This window comes from Mya arenaria, chromosome 8 (genome assembly GCF_026914265.1).
Source record: "Mya arenaria isolate MELC-2E11 chromosome 8, ASM2691426v1".
NCBI classification, from domain to species: domain Eukaryota; kingdom Metazoa; phylum Mollusca; class Bivalvia; order Myida; family Myidae; genus Mya; species Mya arenaria.
The window spans coordinates 32,815,109-32,839,551 of record NC_069129.1 but is presented as its reverse complement, the minus strand read 5'-3'; the positions used below and the strand labels follow the sequence as shown (position 1 = coordinate 32,839,551).

The window sequence follows — 24,443 nt, the reverse complement described above, 5'->3', positions numbered from 1 at the left end:
TGGCATTGTTTCCCTTTATAATTTATTATTTCTAAAACATCCGGCTTAAAGAAATACAGAGCTACCCGGCAGAAACGCACAAGACGTGAAACATGGCGGACATATCAGTCAGCATTCAAGCATACGCAAAACTTTTGCTTCACGCGGCAAAGTATCCCCACTGTGCCGTGAATGGTATTCTTCTAGCTGAAGATAGTAAAAATGTGAAAGAAAAGAAGCAAATTAAATTTGTGGACTGCATTCCATTATTTCATATTTCCTTGACACTTGCACCAATGCTGGAGGCAGCCTTACTTCAGGTGAATTTATTTCTGTAACAGTTATGCACCAGTCAATTGTAACCACTGCTCCCCCAGGTCTCGGGGATAGTGGGGACTTAGACTTTCGGTCTGGCCAATCCCGGGTATAATCCCTGCACTGCGGGGACACACTGCTGGTAAAATCCCCGTCAAATGCCACCCCCATGGACATCCTAGGTAAGGCTCATTTCCCGCTGTTTTTGGCGTGAAGACAAAACCACCACATTCACCTGCGGGGCCACTATAAAGGTAAAAACAAGGACCAATTCCCCCTCTATCCCTGGTATACCCCCGGACCTGGCGGGGGGGGGGGGGCGTGGTTACAATTGACTGGTGCATTATATCACAGGGGCAAGGTTAGAGGTTATGCCACACCCCTATAGCTACGCTATTGAATAGCTATTTAAAACAATAACAGGTCTTTTAGCTTGACTATTCAAAGAAATGTGAGGCTTTACTACTTGTGTGGGCGTCCGGTTAAAGTTTTAGAGCAAGTTAGAATTCTCACTTGACTTATAACTCAATTACACTTCATTCAATTCACTTAATACTTCACACAGTTGTTCAGGATCATAATGCAATGAAGTAACATAACTCCAGAGTTACAGATAATAGTATTCCAATGTATTTGAGTATTACTCTACACTTTTGAAAAAAAATTGGGTATCTTATGTTATAAATGAGTATCTCAAGTTTTTATTCCCCAGTCGTATTTAATTTTTTTTAATTGAGAAACAACAATGAACAATTGTCTGTTATTAGTAGTGTTGGGAATCAGACAGAAATGTTACTATCGATAATCGGTTTATGAAACCGATCAATGATCGATTTTTAATCGTTTTAATTATTATTTAATTATCTTTGCTCATCATGTTTAAGGCAAACAGATACAGTGCATGCACCAGTTTTAAGCACCAATGTTCCCTTACAATATTGTTTGTAGATTTCGTTATATAAATTACATTATTTATTCAGAACGCGACTATCTTTTAGTGTTAACAAGTTACTATTACAGAACATGAGACCACAGGCTCTAATTATTGTCTTACGTTTAGTATTGTATATGTACATGTGTAAAATAAACACAAAGAAAGATATCAATTTCTTTTTAATAATCAGTCAGTAACAAGTACAACAAGCAGTTGAATATTCTATATGTTTTGCAAGAACAGTTTCTGTTTTACAGGAACAGTTTCTTTCAGAAAACTGAGAAAACTAAATTCTTACATGGTTATATATAGAAGCTAAATGGTAACATGTTTTAAAAATCACTTTTAAACCACAAACATGAGAAGTTGAGAACCAATCCTTTAGCAGTTAAATTACAAAGAAAATTTGTAATAAGGTACTGTAGTGACTTATTGACTTGATAAGAATATGAGTACATAACTTAACATAGTAACACCTTAACATTTCAACATAAACTAGCATTAACCAGAAATAAGTAAATTTGTCGGTAGCGGTTACGTCCTTTGTTTCTATAATCGATTGTTCAATTTTCACTATCGATTGTCGCCGACGTAGGCCTTTCCGATCAATTGTCGATTATAATCGATTATCGGCACAACACTAGTTATTTAGTGTTATTGGAAACAATAACCGGTAAAAACTTAATAATGAGCGAAATTGGGTGTTTAAAGTTGCTGTATAGCGTAAAGTTCACATTACAAAATAAACTAGAATTTCGAAACAAACAGATTTAACACTTAGTATTAACTAACAATGTATAGAATAACTATATATGACTTAAACAATCTGATCAATTATTGACCCTGCGGTGCCTTTAACATCCCATGACAGCACTGATTCTGTAATTAATGTGTCCAATTTGTCGAATCTTTGATGATGATGGTTGGTTTAAATAAAGTATTAATATGTTTGACTGAGTTTGTAGAACCTTTTTCAACCTCTTTTTCTTGACATGTATTTACTTATTAATCAACAGAAAGCGTCTTTAGTCAAACCCCGAGGTCTTCGATTATTTACCACTTGCTTCCGGAAAGTGACCGAATCGAGTTCGCTGAATTAGACGAAACGAGTTTCCATTTCTCCTTTTCATTTCATTATGCGTCCCTTTTAAATTAATTGCATATTCTGCCTTTTCTTATGCGTTTCGTTAGTCACCGATTTTCAAACAATTGCGTTATCTATAGTTTTAATAGAGTATTTACGCAAATACACTTATCTGTTACTCTGAAACTTCATATTAACCCTGAATACAAATTATGGCCCTTGTTTGACTTTTTTTACTGCTTTTGACAGGCACATTTTTTATATTTTTAACCAAAGTGAAACCTGGTTATTAGAATGACATATGCCCTTGTTGGGCCGGCATGAGGGCAGCATCAAACTCGCTTATGGTATTTAATAATTATAGTAAGGTTTAGGGTTAGTTGACGTATTGTGATCAAACTTGGTATAGAGGAAGAGTTTATGGAGACCTTTCATGGGATAGTGTTAGGGCCCCTTCGAGTAAAGATCATTGTTACTTAAAAAGAAAAACAGTTGGTACTGAATAACTTAAGTTAGGGTTGACATATTGTGACCAAACTTGGTATGTAGGAAGAGTTTATGCTGGATTTCCAAGGGATTGCATTTGGGGCACATAGGCTCAATATCAAGGTAACTGTTACTTAAAATAGAAAAAAAGTAAAAAACTGAATCTCGCAACAACGGCTGAAGTTCTACTGACAATCATTGAAAAGCGGTTTCATGCATAGCAGAGTTTGCTTTTTAATTTGTCTTTTTTTTATTGCTTTTGACAGGCACATATTACATCTTTATTGTATTCATTTTTAAGACAAAGCTGCACATAGTCAAGCGTGCTGTCCTCTGACAGTTCTTGTTTAATAATGTAAGGGAAACTGTAACTAGTACTAAATCACTTGATTTTAAGTTTGGTTAAGATTTGACAAAGTTATTGGCTGGTAAATGTATGAGCGAGTCATCTCCGTTTATAAATGTCAAAAGAACAATATTAAAAATATCTTGTGAATTTAAATACTACACAGTAGTTACAGTCCCCCCATTATTTTAAAATCTTGGTACATTTTTGCCTTTCATAATATGGGTGGTTGTGGCTATACGGCTGTGGCATGAATGCAAACCTTGCCCCTGTGGATTATATAATACTCATTACTATATTTAAAGTCCAAATAAGGTGAATGAATAACTGTTGTCATAGTCGTATGATCAGAATGAAACTTTTACAGGAGTAGTGACCTCAAATGACCACACACCCTTCCCTAGTCCATAGGTGGCAGTATCGTTGACTTGACCATCTTATGATAACCCTCTTGTCCCCCTTCATAATTCACTTACTTTTTGCAAGTAAGGAATGCATAGTCAAGTCATCAATCATGTTTACATCAACATGTATCTTAATATCATCAATTTTATCTTAATATCCTTCAAAATACAAATGCCTACATTTTCAGAAAATGTACAAGTCTCGTATACTTTTTGCAAACAAAATTAACATACAAACCCAGATCTGAGAAGGTGCTAACCTTTATGCCTATGAATTTCAGCAGGCCCAAATGGCTGTTGTGCTGCTCTTTATTTTGTACCGACTATTGTCCAGTACAGATACATGTATATCCCAGAAAGTTTCTTTCAAATTGTGTTTCGTTTTTGGCAGATTGATTCCTACTGCAAAAGTAAAGGATATGTGATCGGTGGATACTACCAAGCCAATGAGCATTTACAAGATAACGAGTAAGTATGAATTGTTTCAATTGAAGGCCCACAATTCTGTTATTTGCAGTGACAAGCAGTAAATTAAGGAGGGGGTTGCAGTAGTGAAATAAGGAGCTGGACATTTGTAGTTAAATAATAATACATGTAGGTTACAGCTGGGTCAAGTACGGAAATTAGGAGTGGGACATGTAGTAAAATAATGATAGGGTCAGGCTTGGGTTAATAGAAAAATCAGGAGTGAGTCAAGATTGGAACAACTAGTTAACTAATGATACAGTTAAGCTTGGTCATGTAGTGACAAAATCATAAGGCCTAAAAAAAAAAATTGTTTGGTTAGGTTTACATCCTTTTCAAAAATATGTAGGGTAGGTAGGCTTTTTATTTATTTATTTTTTTTTTTTTATTAGGCTTTATATAAGAATATCATTTTCATCATTGGAGAATGGTGTTAAAGCTATCTTCTGTATAAGTGTATAAGGTTTAAACTACATATTGAAAAGCAATTAAAAAAAAACGAATTTTTTTTTTTTTTTTTTTTTTTTTTTTAGTTTTTCAATTTTTTTTTCAAACTGACTATAAAAACGGTAGGGTCGGCGCCTATTCCGTAGGTAGGGTCGGGTAACCCGAACCAAATGTATTTTTTTTTTAGGCCTTAGGTCAAGATGAGGCAAATGGTGACATAAGAAGTTGGGCATTTGATAAGTAGTGAAATAAGGATTTGTGCAGGTACGGTAGTAAAAAAACTTTAGATTTATTGGGGTAAGTAGTGAACTAAGGATTGAGACAAATATATATATATATATATATGAATTGGGGCATATAGTGAAATAAGGAGTGGGTCAATATGTGATATTATCAAGTAAGGAATTAAGAATTAGGCAAATAGTGAAATAAGGATTAGGGCACATTGTGAAATAAGGATTTGGCCAAGTTGTGAAATAAGAATTGAGTCGAAGTAATAATTTTGAATTTGATTTTTGTGATACTTCTTTCAAAGTTATTTTTTTATACTTTTAAAAATGAGTTTGGCTGCATTTAAACTAATCATTCAACAGGAGTAGACATTTTTTTTAAAGTTTGGCAATTATAAACAAAAAATCTTGTACTCACTACTGTCCTAATGAAAATGTAATTACTTGCTACTGGCTTAAGGTGGGGTTTTTCACATAGTGTTGTTATATAAAAATACATGTAATTCTTTTCAGTTTGAATCCTATAGCTCGGCATATTGGGAAGAAAATACATGACTACTACCCAGATGCTTGTATATTTATGGTAAGTAGTTGGTCATTGTCATACCTTAAGCAACAAATTTATTTACATGATACAAATGCCATTTGATATAAAATGGAACTGTACAAAAAAATTGTGTGTTAATTTCATCTAAAATCTAGTACACTGTACCTAGGAGTAGGATGATGTATTAAAACGTCCATGGTGAATCTTGGGACGAAATCATGAAAATTACCATGATATGCTTTGGGAGTTTTTCACGATCCATCAATAGAGTGAAATGTGCATAAGCCAGACGACATTTTTCGTCGTAGTGGATTCCAGTCCCGTATCATCATTGGTCCTAGGTTTTACAGAACAAAATGTGGAAAACTTAATCATAGATCAGCATGCAGTTAGCAGTTCCAAATTGGCAAATTTTGTAAACCCACTAATAACTCATGACATGGAAAATATGAGAGCTGGTAGTTTGATTTCTTGTTTCAGATCGACAACAACAGAGTGAACCCTGAATCAACTCGAGATGTGTACAAGGTTTTCTCTATGAAGGATTCTGCAGACTGGAAGGAGGTGAAAAAGTAAGTGCTTCCGAAACTGCGTTCGTACAATTTTAGCTGAAAAAAGGTTACCATGTCTTTTTTGTGAAAAATAGGTCATTGAAGTAATATTTGCCATTTCCATTGCTGTTGTAGTTAGTGGGAATATTGAAAAGTAATATTGTGGCTTAAAAAAAACAATAATATTTTGGTACACTTGTTTTTCGATATATGTATAAAACGGCCAATAGGTCAGGATTAATTAGTACTTGTAAAGTTATCCCCCACTGAACCTAAGGTTTTGGGAGGGAGATATTGTTTTGGCGTTGTCCGTCTTTACATTTTCCGTTTTTTTCTGTCTGGAGCCGTACCTTGGTAGGGATTGGTCAGAATGTTCCCCTTGATAAAATCTCAATCGCTTGCCACATAGCGTCAAATACGAGGTCACTCGGTCAAATCTTAGAAAAAATCTTAAGAACATACTAGAGGTAATATATATTGGGTCCAATATTTATTGATCTTAATTAGAATGTTTTCCTTAATAAAATCATTGACTTGTTTGAAACTTGGTCAAAGTCGATAGGTCAAATATTTGAAAAATCATGTCCAGAAATGGAATATTGGTATTAATTGGTCAGACGCTGTTCAAACTGTGTTCAGAATGTTCCCCTTGATGTAATATTAGTAGCCTTTTAAATCAGTTCACATGGTGTCAAAAACAAGATCATTAGGTCAAATCATGAGAAGATTATAAATTAAGCACAAATATTTATCAGTAATAATTATAATGATTACTTCTTAAATCTATAGCCTTAAATACATGTACATAATTTATATCTCTAGTTGTCATTTTCGTTGATATTATGAGGGGTGAATAATTCTACAAAATTTATCAAATTATATATGCCCCTGGTTAATGAGAACAATATGCATGTTCAGGCTTTTTCATGTCCTTAATTTTTGTATTTTCTTTCTTGCAGTGACACGATAGACGAAGATACACGACAAACATCAGCAGTATTGTTGGAACAAGAGCAGTTTAGATATCTCACAGACTTTGATAACCATTTGGACAATGTAGCTAATGATTGGAGGAACACACAACTCAATGAACTTATCAGCAAATGCTCATAGCCAGTGTGTAGCTTCAGGGAAATTCATGCTTTATCGTTGTTAACTATCATTAAGTGAGCGATTATCATTTATCACTGTAAAAATTTGTATATCAAAAATGTTTTCGTTATTTGTATGAAAATAGAGTCATTACTCTTTTTTTTTAATTGATTTTTTAGGTTTCCTTAAGAAGCAGCTCTATTTAGAATAGCGTAGGATTTTTCAGTAATCCAGCTGGGATTTGAAAATAGAACTATGAGCTAATTAAACACATTTGTATGAAATTTGGCATGAAATATGTTCAATACAAGTACTTTCGTTTGTTTTACGTTAATTAACAAGTTTGTAATGGAGTTGGCAGGACTACCCACTTGTGACTTATAAGTATACGGAGTTTTGTTCAAAATGAAGAAATGCAGCGCTTATAATACAATTTAGTTATTCAATGCCTTATATTAAATGAAGTTTTCTAAAATTGTCAATAGACCTAAAACTTATCTTGAAAAACATTTAAATTGTAAATAGTGCCATTGTTGTGTGCAGAGAATGTACTGGAGCACCAAGATACCTAACAGGGTTTTTTTCCTCACAATTTAGGGAATGGAGTTAGGGCCTCTCTGAATGGAAAAATGTGGGGGGGGGGGGGGGGGAAATGGGGCTTTGGGACAATTTTGCCTAGAAATGATTAAGAATGCTTTAAAAATAGACAGAAATAATAAAAAAAAATAGATTGTTTCTTTAAGAATACACAAAGTCAACCATACAAAACATTTTAGGATCTAAATCTTTTATATATTTAAAAAAAACAACACAACATAAAATTGAGATTTACATTTTCACATTTTGGAATAAGATATGTTTTAGCATTGAGAATGGGGCTGAATTTTAGCTCAAATTGGTAAGGGAGGCCACTCCCTTTACTCACCATCTTAAACGGGTTCAAGTCAATATAGATTAATCAACTAATTTCGATGAAATTGTAAATAAATTTTATTTACTATTTTGTTACATAGGTCATTCATTGTGTTTTTTATGTCTGTTGAAAGAAAGTTGTGCTAGCATTTATTTAATTTAAGAACATTTATAAATAAGTTCATGTAGTGCAATATGTTTTTTTCCTAACAAATAATTTACACAGTTAAGTTAGAAGTTAGAAAATCTGTGTGTAAGATGTTGTCAACTTTATGTATATTTAAGTGTATTATTGTTTTGAAATAAACAGATATATATATATATTTAGAGTAGTTGTAGTTTGTTGAAAAAACAACTCGACTAGTTTCACTTGCACAGATTGTTATATGTTAATGACAAGTAGCTGTTTGTAAAAGATCAAAATTTTCATTCTGCCATATATGTTACTGTGACAGAGGGTCATACATTCTGATTGGTACATTAATTTTGACTGGCACATACATTATGACTGGTACATACATTCTGACTGGCACATACCTTCTGACTGGTACATACATTCCAACTGGTACAAACATTATGACTGGTTAACATGAATTTCTTGCAGAAAATCATATTGTTATTTTCACTTTGAACATAAGTGCTTTAAACAATGAATTAATTTTGATTATTCCACAAAACAACTTGCATTCATAAAATATGTCAGACTTTTATCAAGTTTTATGCAAGAATTTTTTTCTTTTTTGTTATAGTCTTTTATTGTTGGGATTGTTTGAAAACTATATCCTTAGCAGTACATCATCACTGATCAAGATATTCACCTGAAACTTGGTACACATGTTACCAGTGAACCTTCATGTATAATGCATGTGTGTAACAAGGCCAATAACTCTGGCTTTAATATTTGTTGAGTTCCCTTGATTGGCATAAAAACTGATGAGAGTATTGGCGTCCATATTGTTATGCTCGTATTAAAATGAACTACTGAATCCATTACCAATGCCATGGTATATTGAAACACAAAATAGGTGTTAAAGCTCTTGCATCAAGCAGTTCAACAGTTGTCACATATTCTAGAGGACAATTTTTCACCTAATGTGTTTACCAGCTACATGAGAACATTCATATCACTATGTCAAACCATTATACAAGAATACTTATCGCAAACAAATGTTTAACATTTACTCGGGACTTTGATCTCCCAAGCCATTAGAGGTTATTTAACATCACTGACAAACTACCACTGTTTCCTGTTAGCGGACATTGTGCTTTCATCATAACAGCAAGCTTTAATCTACTGACTGACAAAATCAATCTACAATGTGAGTTTCAAGATCACACTTGTACGTTGAGCGTCAAATTCTGGAGCAGGGGCCCCTTCCAGTCAAGGATCTTTGTCCTAACTCCAATATTCTTAAATCGGTATAAACATCACAAATGGCAACAAGTTTGTTGTTGTTTTCCTTCCTAAATTTTTTAGCTCAATTTAATATACCTGTTTCTAAGAAATGGATGTATTATAGTTTTACCTGCAGCGTTTGGACGGATGGTAGGGGATGGTTGCGTCCAGTATGTTGTCTGCTCATAACTTAAGAAGCCTTTGATCAATCATCACCAAATTTCCACCAAATCTGGACAGAATGTGTATTGGCATAATATTAAGGACAAGTTCGATAACCAGCCATATCACTCTATTCACTCGAGAGTTATTGCCCTTTCATTATAGAAAATACCTCAAATCAGTATTGTCTGATCAATAATTTTTGAAGCCTTTGTCCAACCATAAACAAATTTAGTCAGAATGTGTATGGGCATAATATATCGGACAAGTTTGATAACCAGCCATATCGCTTCGGTCACTTAAGAGTTATTCAGGCTTTCAGGTGACCAATAACAAAAAAGAAGGGATAAAAGTAAGAGGGTTTTTTTGAAAAAGTAGGGTAAAATAGGGATATTTAGAGCAAAAAGTAGGGATAGTGGGGCTCTTAACTTTCATTTTTGTATGCAAATAAATGACTACTAAACCTATTCATCAATTGTGATGTACATGTAGTTATCTTTGCTTAAAAACCAATGCTTTAAGAGGAATTCAGCCAAAGGATGAAAAGATGAACCTGGAATGGGTGTCTCTGACTAATGATCATGCACCATTCATCCTCATCATAGCACTGGAGACCTTCTGCATCAAACTAATCTTACAAAAATACTATAAATGGCTTCTTAATATCAAAGCGTGAACGCGCTGAAAGGCTATCTACCGGCAAATATGTGAGAGTTGCAAATTTTATTTGAACAAGGGGAATGGGTGAATGGCACATGGAGAAAAGTAAAAACTGTTTTGAGGACCAAGAGCGCGTGTGTCCACATTGGGCGAGGAAACAAACATCTGTATCCATTTTATGGCGTCTGGTGTAATTTTGTTTATGTAAAAGTCACTTCAATCGTCGTACATTGTAGTACCCCATCCCCATGTATTTGAGGTTACAATGCATGCCCCTTTCAGTCGTTTCTAAAGGTGTTTCGTTGCTTGATTAGATACCATACGAAAGGAAAGTATAATACATCATATATATCATTTCCTTTATTGAAACAATGTGTGCTGTCGTTATATATAAAAAAAAATGATAAGAGCAGGAAATGAAGAAGTTACCGATTGGTTATTTTTAACTCCTTCCAGCAATTAGTTATGGAGCAGATTCAAAAATAACTATCAAGACCTTCGACCACTTAGTGTTGACTTTATCTTGATAGTACATAGCTGGTACATATGCTATGTTGACCATAGCATGGCCTTGGCTTTGAATGTATTTTTACCGGAAGATGCACATCGCAAGTCAATTTTGTGGTGAAAATTAATGTTTAGATATTAACTGTCGGTAGTTTATGTGCAAAGAACTGGCTTAATCTTACCAGAATGAAAAACAGTAGATATCCAAAGCAATGCTTACAAGATGCTTAAAACTGAAGATGAGGCTAATAAATCAACATGGGCAACACATATATGACATTGTTCAAAACTAATACTAAAAGATTTGGCAATACAAAGTCTGCAAAGTCTTATAAATGAGTCTACAAGATTGATTTATTACAGGCATTTTAAAAATTTGTTTTATTTTAAGAAATATTTATCTTTGAAATTGTCTAAGAAAATTTTATCAAACTTCCATTGTTTTTGTCACAAATCCGCAATTGAAGAAGGCAGACATGTATCAAAATATAGATAGAAACTAGATTTTGCCCTGTATGTAATACTTGGACCAATTTTTTTTTCAAGATAATACATCTGAAAAAACTAATTTTATAATTATATAACAGTAAGACACCCAAATTGCGGAAAATTTATAATTTAAGTATAAACAAAAATGGTTTTAGTAGGGATAAAATACTGGTAAAGTCAAGAAAAAAATAAAAAACTGACAACAAAACTGTTTTAAATATTACATGATATCCGACAATAAACAAATATTGACTTGAATACCAGAGGCTTAGCATAAAAGTACTTTAGTTTAAAATCAGGCAAGCTTTTTGAGTTCAAGGTCACTGTGACTATGAACTTTTATCTCATCATCAGTAAGGGTCAACTGCTTGTCATTAACAACCTCCCTACTAAGTTTGAGGACTGTAAGCCCAAACAGTTCTTTAGTTATCAATCAGACAAACTTATTGTATTCATGGTCATCACTGTGACCTTTGACATCAAAATCAACAAGAAGCATCTGCTAGTAAAGGTCAACCCCCCTACCAAGTTTTAGGACCATAGTAATCTAGTTATCAATCAGAAAAGCCTTTTGTGTTCAATCTCTCCACGGACGTGACCTTTGACCTAATGACCTCAAATCAATAAGGACCATGTCCTAATGACCAATATTCCTACCAAGTTTGATGACTGTAGGCCCAAGTGTACTCTATTTATCAACGGAAAAGGCTAAGTACTAAGCCAATGGGGTGATCCAGAATTACGTGGACTTCTTACAAAGTCATATTTTCTATATTTTTTGTCCAAATCATTTTTAAATTCATGAAGATCTTATTCAAAGTATTCTGCATAGACGGTATGAAATTTAGGTCTGTAAAATTAATGAGTGTTGAAAAATTACGGGTTCTAAAATAACAGGAATGCCCGGTTGGCGCACTGTCTAAAATGAACGTTTACAAACTTTTTATGTATCTCTTACAACATGCTTTTCTTCCATGTTTATCTATGAAATTCCGCCAAATTACGTCACATATTACGCCGACTTCATACAAATATACTGTTCAAATTTCTGACGTCATTTCCGTTTAAAAGTCGTTATATTCTGACTTGATTACAAGCACAGTCTGGGATACAACATAGTGTCATCAGACTTTGTTGAAGCACGAGACGATGAAGTTTTGGGTTGAATTGGGGAAAACGCGGACACAGATTATGATAATGATGGCCGAGGTGGAAATGAAGCAACATGTGCCATTCATAAGTATTTAACTGGCATTAACGTTTAAGAGAAGGATCATATTCAACAGACGACGGATCATATTCAATAGAGGACGATAAGGGAAGAGGACAGAAAAAGACAAAGTGCACGACTTTAGTGAGGTCGGTGAAGAACGTCATCAGAGTGGATCGCCATTTGACAATGTTATAGCAAGCATCGTCGGGGCAGGGTACAGAAGTGCAAAGGGTTTTAAGAGACGATTTAGGCGTGCGAAAAGTTTGTGCAAGATGGGTCCCTCGATCATTATGCGAGGACGAGAAAAAAAAGTATGCGTTATTCAAAAACATTCCTGCGAAAATTTGCAAGGAAAGGTGAACAATTAATGAACCGGATTGCTTTGAAAAGGCATTATTATTTTTTTAATTAATTGTTATTAATTTTGTAATTCAGCGAAAATTTTATGTTTTGCTCTGAAAATTGCAGGAATTATATAGGAGGTGTTATATGTATTGAATGTGAAGTTTCTATGTTCTATGTGAAATGATATTTGAATTATTAAAAAAGTACATAAATCTGGATCAACCCTCGTATTTTGAAGGTATATCTTCCGGCAAACCAGAGATGCATTTTACAATTTTCTCTGAATTGGAGAGTAAGTAACCACTTGGTGTATATAGAACTTGTATATCTAGCAGGACAGTAACAAGTAATCAAAAGTATCACTGACAATGTTTACTAGTATCTCAACTTTTCTCAAAAATATACATTTCCAATTATTAGTTTACAGTGAGTTCATTTAAATACCTTAAATGTATAAGAAACATTTCCCCAAAACAAGATTACTTAATGTAAACTATTAATAAAATAAAACAAATAGCAAGTTAGTGCTTCATTTTCTTTTGCTTGGATGTTTTAGGATGAGACACATAACCATCGTCATCATCGTCCATCATCACTGGATCGCTATACATTGTAGGCATAGGTGGTGTCATCATTTTTGGACGTCGGCTAGTTTTGTCTGGTTCATCTTGCATCAGACCAATCTTCTTGTTAAAATGAATGTCAGTATTTTCATTATCCTCCTCTTCATCTTCAAAAAGTCCAAATTTCTTCCCTTTTTTCACTGTTAAACTTGTCTTTGCTGTTTCCAGGTTGTGTTCATCATCATCAACTTCTGGCATGTCATAGCCAACCATGTGTTTGTAAATGTCCTTACTTCGGAATTGTGTCGCATCAATAAAGTATTTCCCACCTTTGATGATATGATTGACAAACAGTCCACCAACGAATGGCAACTTAACATCCTCTGCCCTGAACTCAACCTCTTTTCTTCGAAGAAAGAAGGATTTTCTTGCAAATGTGAATATTTTGGTATCTTCGTTGAAATAAATGTCTGTCACATACTTCTTTGCCACAAGGTGGAGCAAAACTGGCGTACAAAATATAATTGTACTTATTGTACCTAACACGCCAGCTTTCATCATCATGTCTTCTTGAGCTGCAGCAATTACAAACGGCTGGGCAAAAACTGCAACAAGACTTGTTGTAAGAGACACAGCCTTTATTCTTGTGACATTCTGAGTCAAAGGTCCAGTATAAACTAGCATTCCTTTCTTAGAATCGTAGAAAGGCAAACCGCTTTCTGGATCTTTCAAGTTATCGGAATCACTATGTTTCCATCTTCCCTGCTGAGTGATTCCATTGCTGTTGATATGGTTTCCCAGGATACAGGACACTGACTGTGGGTTGAATAGTTTGCTGTAGCGGCCAACGTGTTGGCTCAATTTGCTGACGACAGTCATGATCTGAAATAAACATAGAAGCAATTATTAAGACACTGACTGATGAATCTTGTGTTTGTATGTATGTTAAATCTGTTTAAATGATATTAACAGGATGCTCCTTTTTGGCAGTCCCTCAAGTCACACTTTATGTACCAGTCAGTTGTAACCACGGCCCCCAGGTCCGGGGGTATACCCTGCAGTGCCGGGTGTGTTGGTTTTGTATTCACGGCAAAAGTAGCGGGGAATGGGCCTTACCTAGCGTCCCTGGGGTGAGGGGAGATTTTACCAGCAGTTCAGCCCCCCCCCCCCCCCCCCCCCCGCAGGGCGGAGGTTTAACACGGGCTTGGCTGGACCAAGCAAAGGTAGGTAAGATTCTTAATCATGCCTTAAGGAATCACACTTTTCAGATTTAAGTGAGAACCTTTCAACCATGAATGTATCTGATTATGCATTATGATCAAGAAAATGTCAAGAGCCTTGCAAATACAGCTGTTTGTTGAATAGAAGATGAAAGCTCAAATTAGTTTAGGAAAAAGGATTTTTTACACATGCTACAGATTGTTCTATTCAACAGAACTGTTTTGTGTCCTTTCATGTATGAGTCAACAAATGTCTTTTCCAATCAGGATGGGTGCAAGATGTTTTATTACCATTTTCATGATCGGTCACACCCATTTAGTTTTGCATGTCATCTGGTTCTGCTATTCATGCTCATTGAGAAAGCATCGTTGAATCAACTGATAATATTTTATAATATTATAAGCTTTAATAGCATAGATTTAATAACATAATTTCATAAGCTGTTTAACCAGGTAAATTTTCCCATCCTGGCTACAGGTGTCAGAGGTTTCCACTGTCTATTTATGTATTTCCTTTAATTTGAACATTCAACACCCAGAACAATGCTCTTCTGATATAATATCATAACGTTTCCTCTTTAATACACATGTTCTTCCATTAGAAAAAACAACAACATAAAACTGCTCAGTGGTCGCTGTTGAAGTGGCTAGCGTCAGTCAAGACATATCATTCACCAGTTATTCACAAATATAATATGCTTCCTTTTTTTGCTTCTAAAGCTCAAAGACAATATTATTTGTACTCCTTAAAATATACCACTGACAGAAAATGAACAAAATTTGAAACGGATAACGTCTATATCCGATTACTGTTCAGTTGTGTACACATAATTAAACGTCCTAACAACCGTCAAACAATTGACCATAAATGTAATGCCAAAACGACATAGATGTCTTACACAATTACTAGACAAAAATTGCAAGTAAAAATTTACCTTGAATAGTTTTAAAATGCAAATGGAACAAAAATAGTAGTTGACATTCAGAGGGCCATTTTTCCAGGGAGAGTTTCTGAACTGCACCGCTAGTAATAAGTGCAATCGTCTATTCGTGAGACGGTATTACAACGGGACGTCGGTAAGGCTCTGTCCCTAGTCCAAATTATTGAACGTGCACGGATTTTATTACGATTTTTATATGACAGTCCTTCACAGCTTTCAGTCACACCGGTTTACCTTTGATAAATAACACTAGAAACTAGTACCCACTTAAGTATTTACAAGGTTTTTCAGTGTTCAGCTTTAAAATTTCTATTGTTGTTTTACACGTGCTCCTCATTGTTGATTGTTGCAATAATGTACTTGTAATGTTGTCAGTGTAATGTATATAACAGGCCCAAAACGGGATGGTTTAATATAGCTTTATGACATTCATACTCATACGCATACGATCTTGAATCTAATCAATAACTGAACTATCAACGTGCAACTGTTAGCCAGAGACGGGCTTATCATACCCAAAGGCGGGTTTATCAATACTGAGCTCTGATTGGCCACTACATCCCTCCTTTACATGGATTTGATTTTACCTGGGAGTAAGATTACAGGGAGAGGAAACCAAGCTATACAGCAAGATTATTGGTCCCAGATTTTACTTATATGAAAAAAGATCAATAAATCATATAGACATATTTTCATGAATTATTCATTAAACATTGTATTATTTCTTTTTAACAGAAACTATCATTTTCTTAAATATCATTGCAATAATCAATTCACTTGCAACCATGTATTAAAATAAACAAGATTATTGTCTGTCTATAAATTAACCTCTGACCCTTTTTCCTCACAAATTTAGAAAATGTCAGGTAATAAACTGTCTAATAGCACGCACATTATAGATCATTAAGAACAAGCATTACGTTCGAATGTTAGATAATCCGGCTTGTCCTTATAACATTAAGATGATATCATGTAAATGGTTTGACCGGGAAGAGATTTCCCAGCAAATGTCTGTTTAATTATCATGATGTGGTTGTAAATCAGTTTCGGGTCTCTGCAATGTTCTGGTCCATCGGACGCTCCCAGAATTTTGAAGTTACGCCAAAAAAAATACCTGTGTTTCCGGTGACATGGCGAAAAAAATAGGGTCGATCGGTCGGGATTTTTTTTTACAGTTTCCATATCATGCAATTTTCTGTTGAATCATAACAATTGTTATATCTAAGCGTTTCATAATTTACAAAAAGTCACAGAAAAACACCTTCGACTACCGTATTTTCCCGCCAATTTTGCCCATGAAATCTGGTGGTTTTTGTATACAATACTCGTTTATAAGTCGCGATCGGTTTTTAGAAAACAAATCCAGCACTTCAATTTCTACAGATCTGCGATAATGTTCTACCCAAACAGTCAATTATCAACTAATTTGTTAATTTGCATGAGGAAAATTGCCGATTTTCTTGTCAACGGTGAGCTCCTTAAACTAGGCCTTTAAGTGGAGGTAGGTTAAAAATAGAATAAGTAAACGCGGATATGGATTTATTTTACTTATCTTATTTTCGTACAATCAAAGTTTCATTCATATTTATAGTGAATTCAAACATTTCGGTCATTGTTATAAGATTCCCAGACGACGATTATTGATTATTATTTTTTCGATCGTATGGTATTTTCTTAACAAATGTGTCGTTAACTTTCGAAGGTTTATAATTGGATTTCAGTTGATGGGACTTATTTTTAATAAGGCGAAATAAATAACCATTGATAATTGCGGATAAATTAATGTAACGATTAGTGAAATGTGTATTGGAACCTGGCAAGTAGCCTGCATTAGATGGAGCAAAGCTTAATCGTAAGAAGCCTGCATGATATACGCAATGCCTAATCGTAAAAAGAAAGTTTTATTTTGGACATAAATAAATAACACCGCGAGCTATAATCCTAAATATTTTCATTTTAAAGACTGCAAAATATGTCTCTTGTGATTAACCAGGTGTTTGGACCGTAAACATGCGTTTGCCAATTTGAAGATATCGGACAGGGTTCGCCGCCCTCCGCCATTTTGTATTCCTGTTGACATAGCGTCTCGGTAATACATAATAAGGAATGAAAGTTTATTCTCCGGGTACATAGAAAGACAAAGAACGAAAATAATGACGATATATTTAAAAAAATATTATCATTTTTTACGATAGATATTTTTTTTTACTTTTATGTCTAAAAAAGAGATTAGGGTCGGCGAGGAAAAAATAGGGTCGGTCGGGTCAACGGAAACACAGGTATTTTATTTTTTTGGCCTTAATTTTTATTACTCCACGGAATTAGTTAACACACTTCACGAATTTAGTTTATTAGCATTTTGCATGGGAATTTTTTTTTATTGTTATTAACACTCTATTATTATCTAGAAACTCATTTATACTATGCAGGCATTAAAAACACAACATACAATTAACACTCCTTCAATCACGATAACGTATCGGCATCTGATGACGTCTGTTTGGTCGACGTTGTTTGTTTTCGTTGTTTTGCTGCTCACGCGGCCCTGGACGCTGTTTATGTTGTTGGCTGTGTGTGGGCGGTACAGGTACCAACTTAAAGTGTGCGGCGTCGCGTGTCATCTCACGGCCATCATAGCGTACTGTGACCATAGATCCCTTTCGTCTGACGACGTATCCCCATTTATGACTGAATGACATTGTTAATTTATTTTGTTTGGGTTGTTTAACAAGGACCGGATCGCCTGGCTGTAATGTACACGGTTTTGCCTTCCGTTTCTCATCGGCATACTTTTTGTTATTTTGCTTTGATTTAGTGTCCCTTTTGCGTATATATATATATCATTTCTCGGCACAGTAAATGTTGGAAGCTTTGTCTTTATTTTGCGATTGAACATTATTTCAAATGGCGAAAGTCCTGTGTTTGGATGTGGGGTTGATCTGTAATTCATTAGAAAATAGTAAGCTCAGATTTAAAGTTCTTTCCAGACGCTGTTGCAGTTTTCATTGTTTTTACTAGTGGCTTCATAAATGCATCTACCAATCCGTTGGCTTGTGGGGCTAGTGGGGTTACCTTCCGGTGTTCGAACCCGATACTGTTTGCAAATTGTATAAATTCGTGGCTATTGAACGGCGCCCCGTTGTCGGATTTTAACACACTTGAAATTGAGAACATTCCAAAAATTCTTTCAAGGTGCGATATGACATTTTGTGCAGTCAGCTTGATAACTTCTCAACTAATGGGTATCTACTGTAGTCACAGATAACTACCATAAAATATTCTCGCTTAAACCAATCACAATATATCAGCGAAACCTGCAGTCCTAAGTGTATTGCTTTTACGGGGAATCAAACCATTGACCCTGTTCCGTCTGTATCGCAATGATCCAGGCTTACCAAGAGGCCAAAAAGAAACCCCACGGATGTCCGAACCTAGAAACTAGAAGCTGTAGCGCAATGCTTCACTTTAATTCTCCTAGCGTCCAATAGTTCAGAACCCGCCCTCAACAGTACAAAAAGATACTTTAAAGCTTCCCTATATATTAACGTGATGTTCTCCCATCAGCGTCGAGACACGAACTAACTATTTCGTTTGTTTGTTTATTTGAGTTTATCAAGGTCTGCCCGCGCCCATTTGCTGCATTATGGCTTGACCCCGCCGTGACGCCATCACGACTTAAATTGTGATTAAATGCCATAAGTGACATGAGATAGAAGTGACAGCAATTCGCAGTCAAATCCAGACATTGGAAGACTTGAAGAAACAGAGTGAGATACAAGAGATCCGGGTGCGATACCCTATCTCTTTGCGAAGAGACCTCTTGGTTCTTTAACGTGCTCGGTGTAAAGCACCAATACACGGGAAACAACTTTCCTGAGGTGAACCAGTACTGAGTACACCACTTTTCCAAGACCTACCCTTTAAATGCCAAGCACCAGGCAAGGGAGCTACTTGTACCAGCTTTTAACGTCTTTCGGTATGACGCGGCCAGGGATCGAACCCACGACCTCCCGCTCCGGAGGCGGACGTCTTAATCACAAGGCCACGGAGACGGTCCTACTAACTATATCTATGCATTTCGCTTGTTATATACCCTAACATCATGTGACCAGAATGGAATGGTCCATTTTAACATACTCTATAGGCGAAACCATTATATATAACTAATGTTACAGAGTAGGGGTGTCAAGTTTATCAAACTTACGAAAAAGTAAAAAACTATTAAGAATACAACTCATTCGTATTAATTAATCATTTACTAGCTAAATTTAGACATTCAATACTAAAACCATAACATTAGTATTAAATACACAAAATCATCATAAAAAAGTCATAGCGATAAAGCGAAAAACAAATACTCTATAAAATTCACTAAAACAGAAATTATTATTTTCCGGGCTCCGGAATACATTATTCCATGAACATTGGTGATGGTGAATGAGGTGGAGGTGGTAGTGATAAAGGTTGAAATGATGATGGTGATTAAGGCTAAGTGATGATGGTAATGGTGGTGTAGGTGATGATGGCGATGGTGATGGTGATTGAGGTGGAGGTGGTGGTGATGGAGGTGGAGGTAATGGTTCAGATGGAGGTGACGATGGTGATGGTGATGGTAATTGATATGCAGTTTGAAATGGTTTAGGTGAAGTAGATGAAGGTGATGGTGATGGAGGTTTTTGGTTATGGAGGTGCAGGTGAGGGTGGAGGTGATTATGTTGATGTGATTGAGGTGAAGGTGATGATGCTGATGGTGGTGGAGGTGATGGTGGTTTGATGTGATGATGATGGTGATTGAGGTGGAGGTGGTGGTTATGGTGGTGGAGGTGATAGTGGAGGTTAAGGTGATAATGGTGATGGTGATGGGGATTGATGTGCAATTGAAAATGGTTGAGGTGATGGCGGTGGACGTGATGGTGATGGAGGTGGACTTGGTAGTTATGCTGGTGGAGGTGATGGTGGAGGTGGAAGTGATGATGCTGACGTTGGTGGTGTTGTTGATGTTGATTGAGGTGGAGGTGGTGGTGAACGTTGAGGTGATGATGGTGATGCTGATTGATGTGCAGTTGGAAATGGTGGAGGTGATGGAGTAGGGGATGCTGGTAGTGATGGTGATTCAGGTGGGGTTTATGATGGTGGTGCTGATGGAGGTGATGGTTTAGGCGGAGGAGGTGGAGTTGATGTTGGTGATAGTGAAAAGGTTGAAGTAATGGAGGTGGTGGTGATGGAGATGGAGGTGATGATGTTAGTTGTGGTGATGGGGATGTGATTGAGGTGGTGGTGAATGTGATGGAGGTGGAGGTTATGATGGTGGTGGTGGTGGTGGAAGTGATGGTGATGTAGGTGATGATAGTGGTGCTGATTGAGGTAGAGGTGATGGTTGAGGTCTAGGTGTTGATGGTGATGTTGATGGTAATTGGTGTGCAGCTCGAAATGGTTGAGGTTATGGAGGTGGAGGTAATGGTGATGGAGGTGGTGGTGGAGGTGGAGGTGATGATGGTGATGTGCAGTTGGAAAAAGGTTTAGGTGATGGACGTGATGGTGATGGAGGTAGAGGTGATGATAGTGGTGGTGATGATGATGTTGATTGAGGTGGAGGTGATGGTGATGGAGTTGATGGTGATGGAGGTGGTGGTTATGGATGTGGAGTTTATGGTGGAGGTGGAAGTGATGATGGTGATGGTGATGGTGGTGGAGGTGATGATGGTGGTGGTGTTGGTGATTGAGGTGGTGGTGATTGAGGTGGAGGTGATGGTAGAGGTGGAGGCGATGATTGTGATGGTGATGGTGATTGAGGTGGTGGTGATGGAGGTTGAGGTAATGATTGAGTGAGTTGGAGGTGACGATGGTAATGGTGATGGTGATTGATATGCAGTTGGAAAAGGTTGAGGTGATGGAGGTGATGGTGATGGAAGTGGTTGTGATGGAGGTGGGGGTAGAGATGATGATGGTGGTGATGATGCTGATGGTGATTAAGTAGGAGGTGATGGTGATTGAGGTGGTGATAATTGAGGTGGTGGTGTTGGTGTGAAGGTGATGATGCTGCTGCTGGTGGTGATGGTGATGGTGATTGATGTGCTGTAGGAAATGGTTGAGGTGATGGTGATTTAGTTGGTGGTGATGGAGGTGGAGGTCATTGTGGAAGTGGAAGTGATGATGGTGATGGTGATCGATATACAGTTGGCAATTGTGATTGAGGTGGAGGTGATGTGTTGGTGATGGAGGTTGCGGTGTTAGTGATGGTGGAGCTGATGATGTTGGTTGTGGTGATGGTGGTGGGTATTGAGGTGTAGGTGATGGTGATGGAGGTAGTGATGCTGGTGGTGATTGTATTTAGGTGGAGGTGTTGATAGTGGTGTTGATGGGGGTGGAGGTAATGGTGCTGTCGTTGTTGATGGTGATGGTGATTGAGGTGGAGGTGCTGATGATAGAGGTGGAGATGATGATGGTGATTGAGGATAAGTGATGATTGTAATGGTAGTGTAAGTGATGATGGTGATGGTGATGGTGATTGAGGTGTTGTTGATGGAGTTGGAGGTAATGGTTGAGTAAGGTGGAGGTGACGATGGTGTTGGTGATGGTAATTGATATGCAGTTGGAAATGGTTGAGGTGATGTAGATTGAGGTGATTGTGATGGAGGTGTTGGTGATGGAGTTGAAGGTGATGATGGTTATGATGGTGATTGTGATGAAGGTGGAGGTGATGGTGATGGAGGTGGTGTTGATGGAGATGGAGTTGATGATGGAGGTGAAGGTGATAATGCTGCTGGTGATGATTGTGTTGGCAATTGAGGTGGAGGGGGTGGTGGAGTTGACAGTGATGAAGGTGATGGTAATAGTTATTGATTTGCAGTTGGAAATGGTGATTGAGGTGGAGGTGATGATGGTGATAGTGATGAAGGTGGTGGTGATTGGGATGGAGGTGATGGTGGAGGTGATAATGCTGGTGTTGTTGTTTTGGTGATGGTGATTAAGGTGGAGATGGTGATGGTGTTGATGGTGCTACTGATGATGGTGGTTGTGATCAATGTGGTGGTAGTGATGTTGAAAGTGATTGAGTGTGAGGTGATGGAAGTGATGGTGATGGAGGTAGTGATGGTGGAGGCAGAGGTAATGATGTTGGTGGTGGTGATGGGGATTGTATATAAGGTGGAGGTGATGGAGGTGGAGGTGGTGATGGGGATGGTGATTGAGGTGGAGTTAATGGAGGTGGAAGTGATGGTGGAGGTGATGATGTTGATGTGATTGAAGTGAAGGTGATGATGCTGATGGTGGTGGAGGTGATGGTGGTTTGATGTGATGATGATGGTGATTAAGGTGGAGGTGGTGGTGATGGTGGTGGAGGTGATGGTGGAGGTTGAGGTGATGATGGTGATGGGAATTGATTTGCAATTGGAAATGGTTGAGGTGATGGCGGTGGACGTGATGGTGATGGAGGCGGACTTGGTAGTTATGCTGGTGGAGGTGATGGTGGAGGTGGAGGTGATGATGCTGACGTTGGTGGTGGTGTTGATGTTGATTGAGGTGGAGGTGGTGGCGAACGTTGAGGTGACGATGGTGATGCTGATTGATGTCCAGTTTGAAATGGTGGAGGTGATGGAGGTGGGGATTCTGGTAGTGATGGTGATTTATGAGGGGTTTCTGATGGTGGTGCTGATGGAGGTGATGGTTGAGGTGATGGAGGTGGAGTTGATGCTGGTGATAGTGATTGAGGTGGTGGTGATGGGAGGTGGAGGTGGTGCTGATGGAGGTGAATCATGGTTGAGGCAGAGGTGATGGAGGTGGAGTTGATGTTGGTGATAGTGCAAAGGTTGAGGTGATGGAGGTGGAGGTGGTGGTGATGGAGATGGAGGTGATGATGTTGGTGGTGGTGATGGGGATGTGATTGAGGTGGTGGTGGAGGTGATGGAGGTGGAGTTTATGATGGTGGTGGTGGTGGAAGTGATGGTGATGTAGGTGATGTTAGTGATGCTGATTGAGGTAGAGGTGATGGTTGAGGTGAAGGTGTTGATGGTGATGTTGATGGTAATTGGTTTGCAGTTCGAAATGGTTGAGGTTGTGGAGGTAATGGTGATGGAGGTGGTGGTGGAGGTGGAGGTGATGGTGATAACGCTACTGGTGGTGATGGTGATGGTGATTGAGGTGGATGTGATGATGGTGATGGTAATGGTGTTTGATATGCAGTTGGAAATTGTGATTGAGGTTGAGGTGATGATGGTGATGAATCACGGAGGTGGTGGTTATATGGATGGAGGTGATGATAGAGTTGGAGGTGATGATGCTGGTTGTTTAGATGGTGATGGTGATTGAGGTGGAGATGGTAATGTTGGTGATGATGATGGTGGTGGTGATTAAGGTGGTGGTGGTTATGGTGATAGTGATTGAGGTTGAGGTGTTGGATGCGGAGGTTATGGTAATAGAGGTAGTGGTGATAGAGGTGGACGTGGTTGAGGTGGAGATGATGATGCTGGTGATGTTGAAGGTGATTGAGGTGGAGGTGATGGTGATGGAGGTGGTGGTGATGGAGGTGGTGGTGTAGGTGTAGGTAATGGTGATGGAGGTGGTGGTGGAGCTGGAGGTGATGATGGTGATAGACGTGCAGTTGGAAAAGGTTTAGGTGATAGACGTTGAGGTGATGGTGGTGGAGCTGGAGGTGATGGTGGTGGTGATGATGATGTTGATTAAGGTGGAGGTGATGGTGATTGAGGTGGTGGTGGTGGACGTGATAATGCTGGTGGTGGTGATGGTGGAGGTGGAGGTATTGATGCTGGTGGAGGTGATGGTGAAGGTTTAGGTGATGATGCTGGTGGTGTTGATGGTGATGGTGATTGATGTGGTGTTGATGATGATGGTGTTGATGGAGGTGGAGCAGATGGAGGTGGAGGTCATGATGGTGATGGTGCTGGAGGTGATGATTGAGGATGGTGGTGATGAATTTGGAGGTGTTGATGGTGATGGTGATTTTGATTGTTGTCCAGTTGGAAACGGTGGAGGTGAAGCTGGTGTTGATGGTCATGGTGATGGATGTGATGGTGGAGGTGATGATGCTGGCAATGGTGATGGGGATGGGGATTGAGGTGGAGCTGGAACTGGAGGTGATGATGGTGACGGTGATTGAGGTGGAGGAGATGATGGTGGTGGTGATGGAGGTGATGGTT

General features: G+C 37.7%; 2 protein-coding genes across 2 annotated transcripts; one reads left to right on the top strand and one right to left on the bottom strand.

Annotated features, from left to right (window-relative positions):
- The first annotated feature begins 62 nt into the window (after nucleotides 1-62).
- LOC128242219 (ER membrane protein complex subunit 8-like) lies at nucleotides 63-7,689 on the top strand. The gene is made up of 5 exons (XM_052959305.1): nucleotides 63-299; nucleotides 3,940-4,016; nucleotides 5,204-5,273; nucleotides 5,718-5,809; nucleotides 6,748-7,689. The coding sequence occupies exons 1-5, from the start codon at nucleotides 93-95 to the stop codon at nucleotides 6,899-6,901; spliced, it is 600 nt and encodes a 199-aa protein (XP_052815265.1). The 5' UTR covers nucleotides 63-92; the 3' UTR covers nucleotides 6,902-7,689.
- A 5,232-nt stretch (nucleotides 7,690-12,921) lies between these two features.
- Nucleotides 12,922-15,380, bottom strand: LOC128242215 (uncharacterized). Its single transcript, XM_052959299.1, has 2 exons — nucleotides 15,283-15,380; nucleotides 12,922-14,009 (listed from the first exon to the last, which is right to left on the bottom strand). The coding sequence occupies exon 2, from the start codon at nucleotides 14,004-14,006 to the stop codon at nucleotides 13,086-13,088; it is 921 nt and encodes a 306-aa protein (XP_052815259.1). The 5' UTR covers nucleotides 14,007-14,009; nucleotides 15,283-15,380; the 3' UTR covers nucleotides 12,922-13,085.
- Nucleotides 15,381-24,443: the final 9,063 nt, after the last annotated feature.

Excerpts from the sequence above, each read along its gene's own strand:
- LOC128242219 (XM_052959305.1), top strand. The coding sequence starts at position 93 with ATGGCGGACATATCAGTCAGCATTCAAGCATACGCAAAACTTTTGCTT. Across the intron at positions 300-3,939 it reads TGGAGGCAGCCTTACTTCAG|ATTGATTCCTACTGCAAAAG; the intron begins GTGAATTTATTT and ends CGTTTTTGGCAG. Across the intron at positions 5,274-5,717 it reads CAGATGCTTGTATATTTATG|ATCGACAACAACAGAGTGAA; the intron begins GTAAGTAGTTGG and ends TTCTTGTTTCAG.
- LOC128242215 (XM_052959299.1), bottom strand. The coding sequence starts at position 14,006 with ATGACTGTCGTCAGCAAATTGAGCCAACACGTTGGCCGCTACAGCAAA.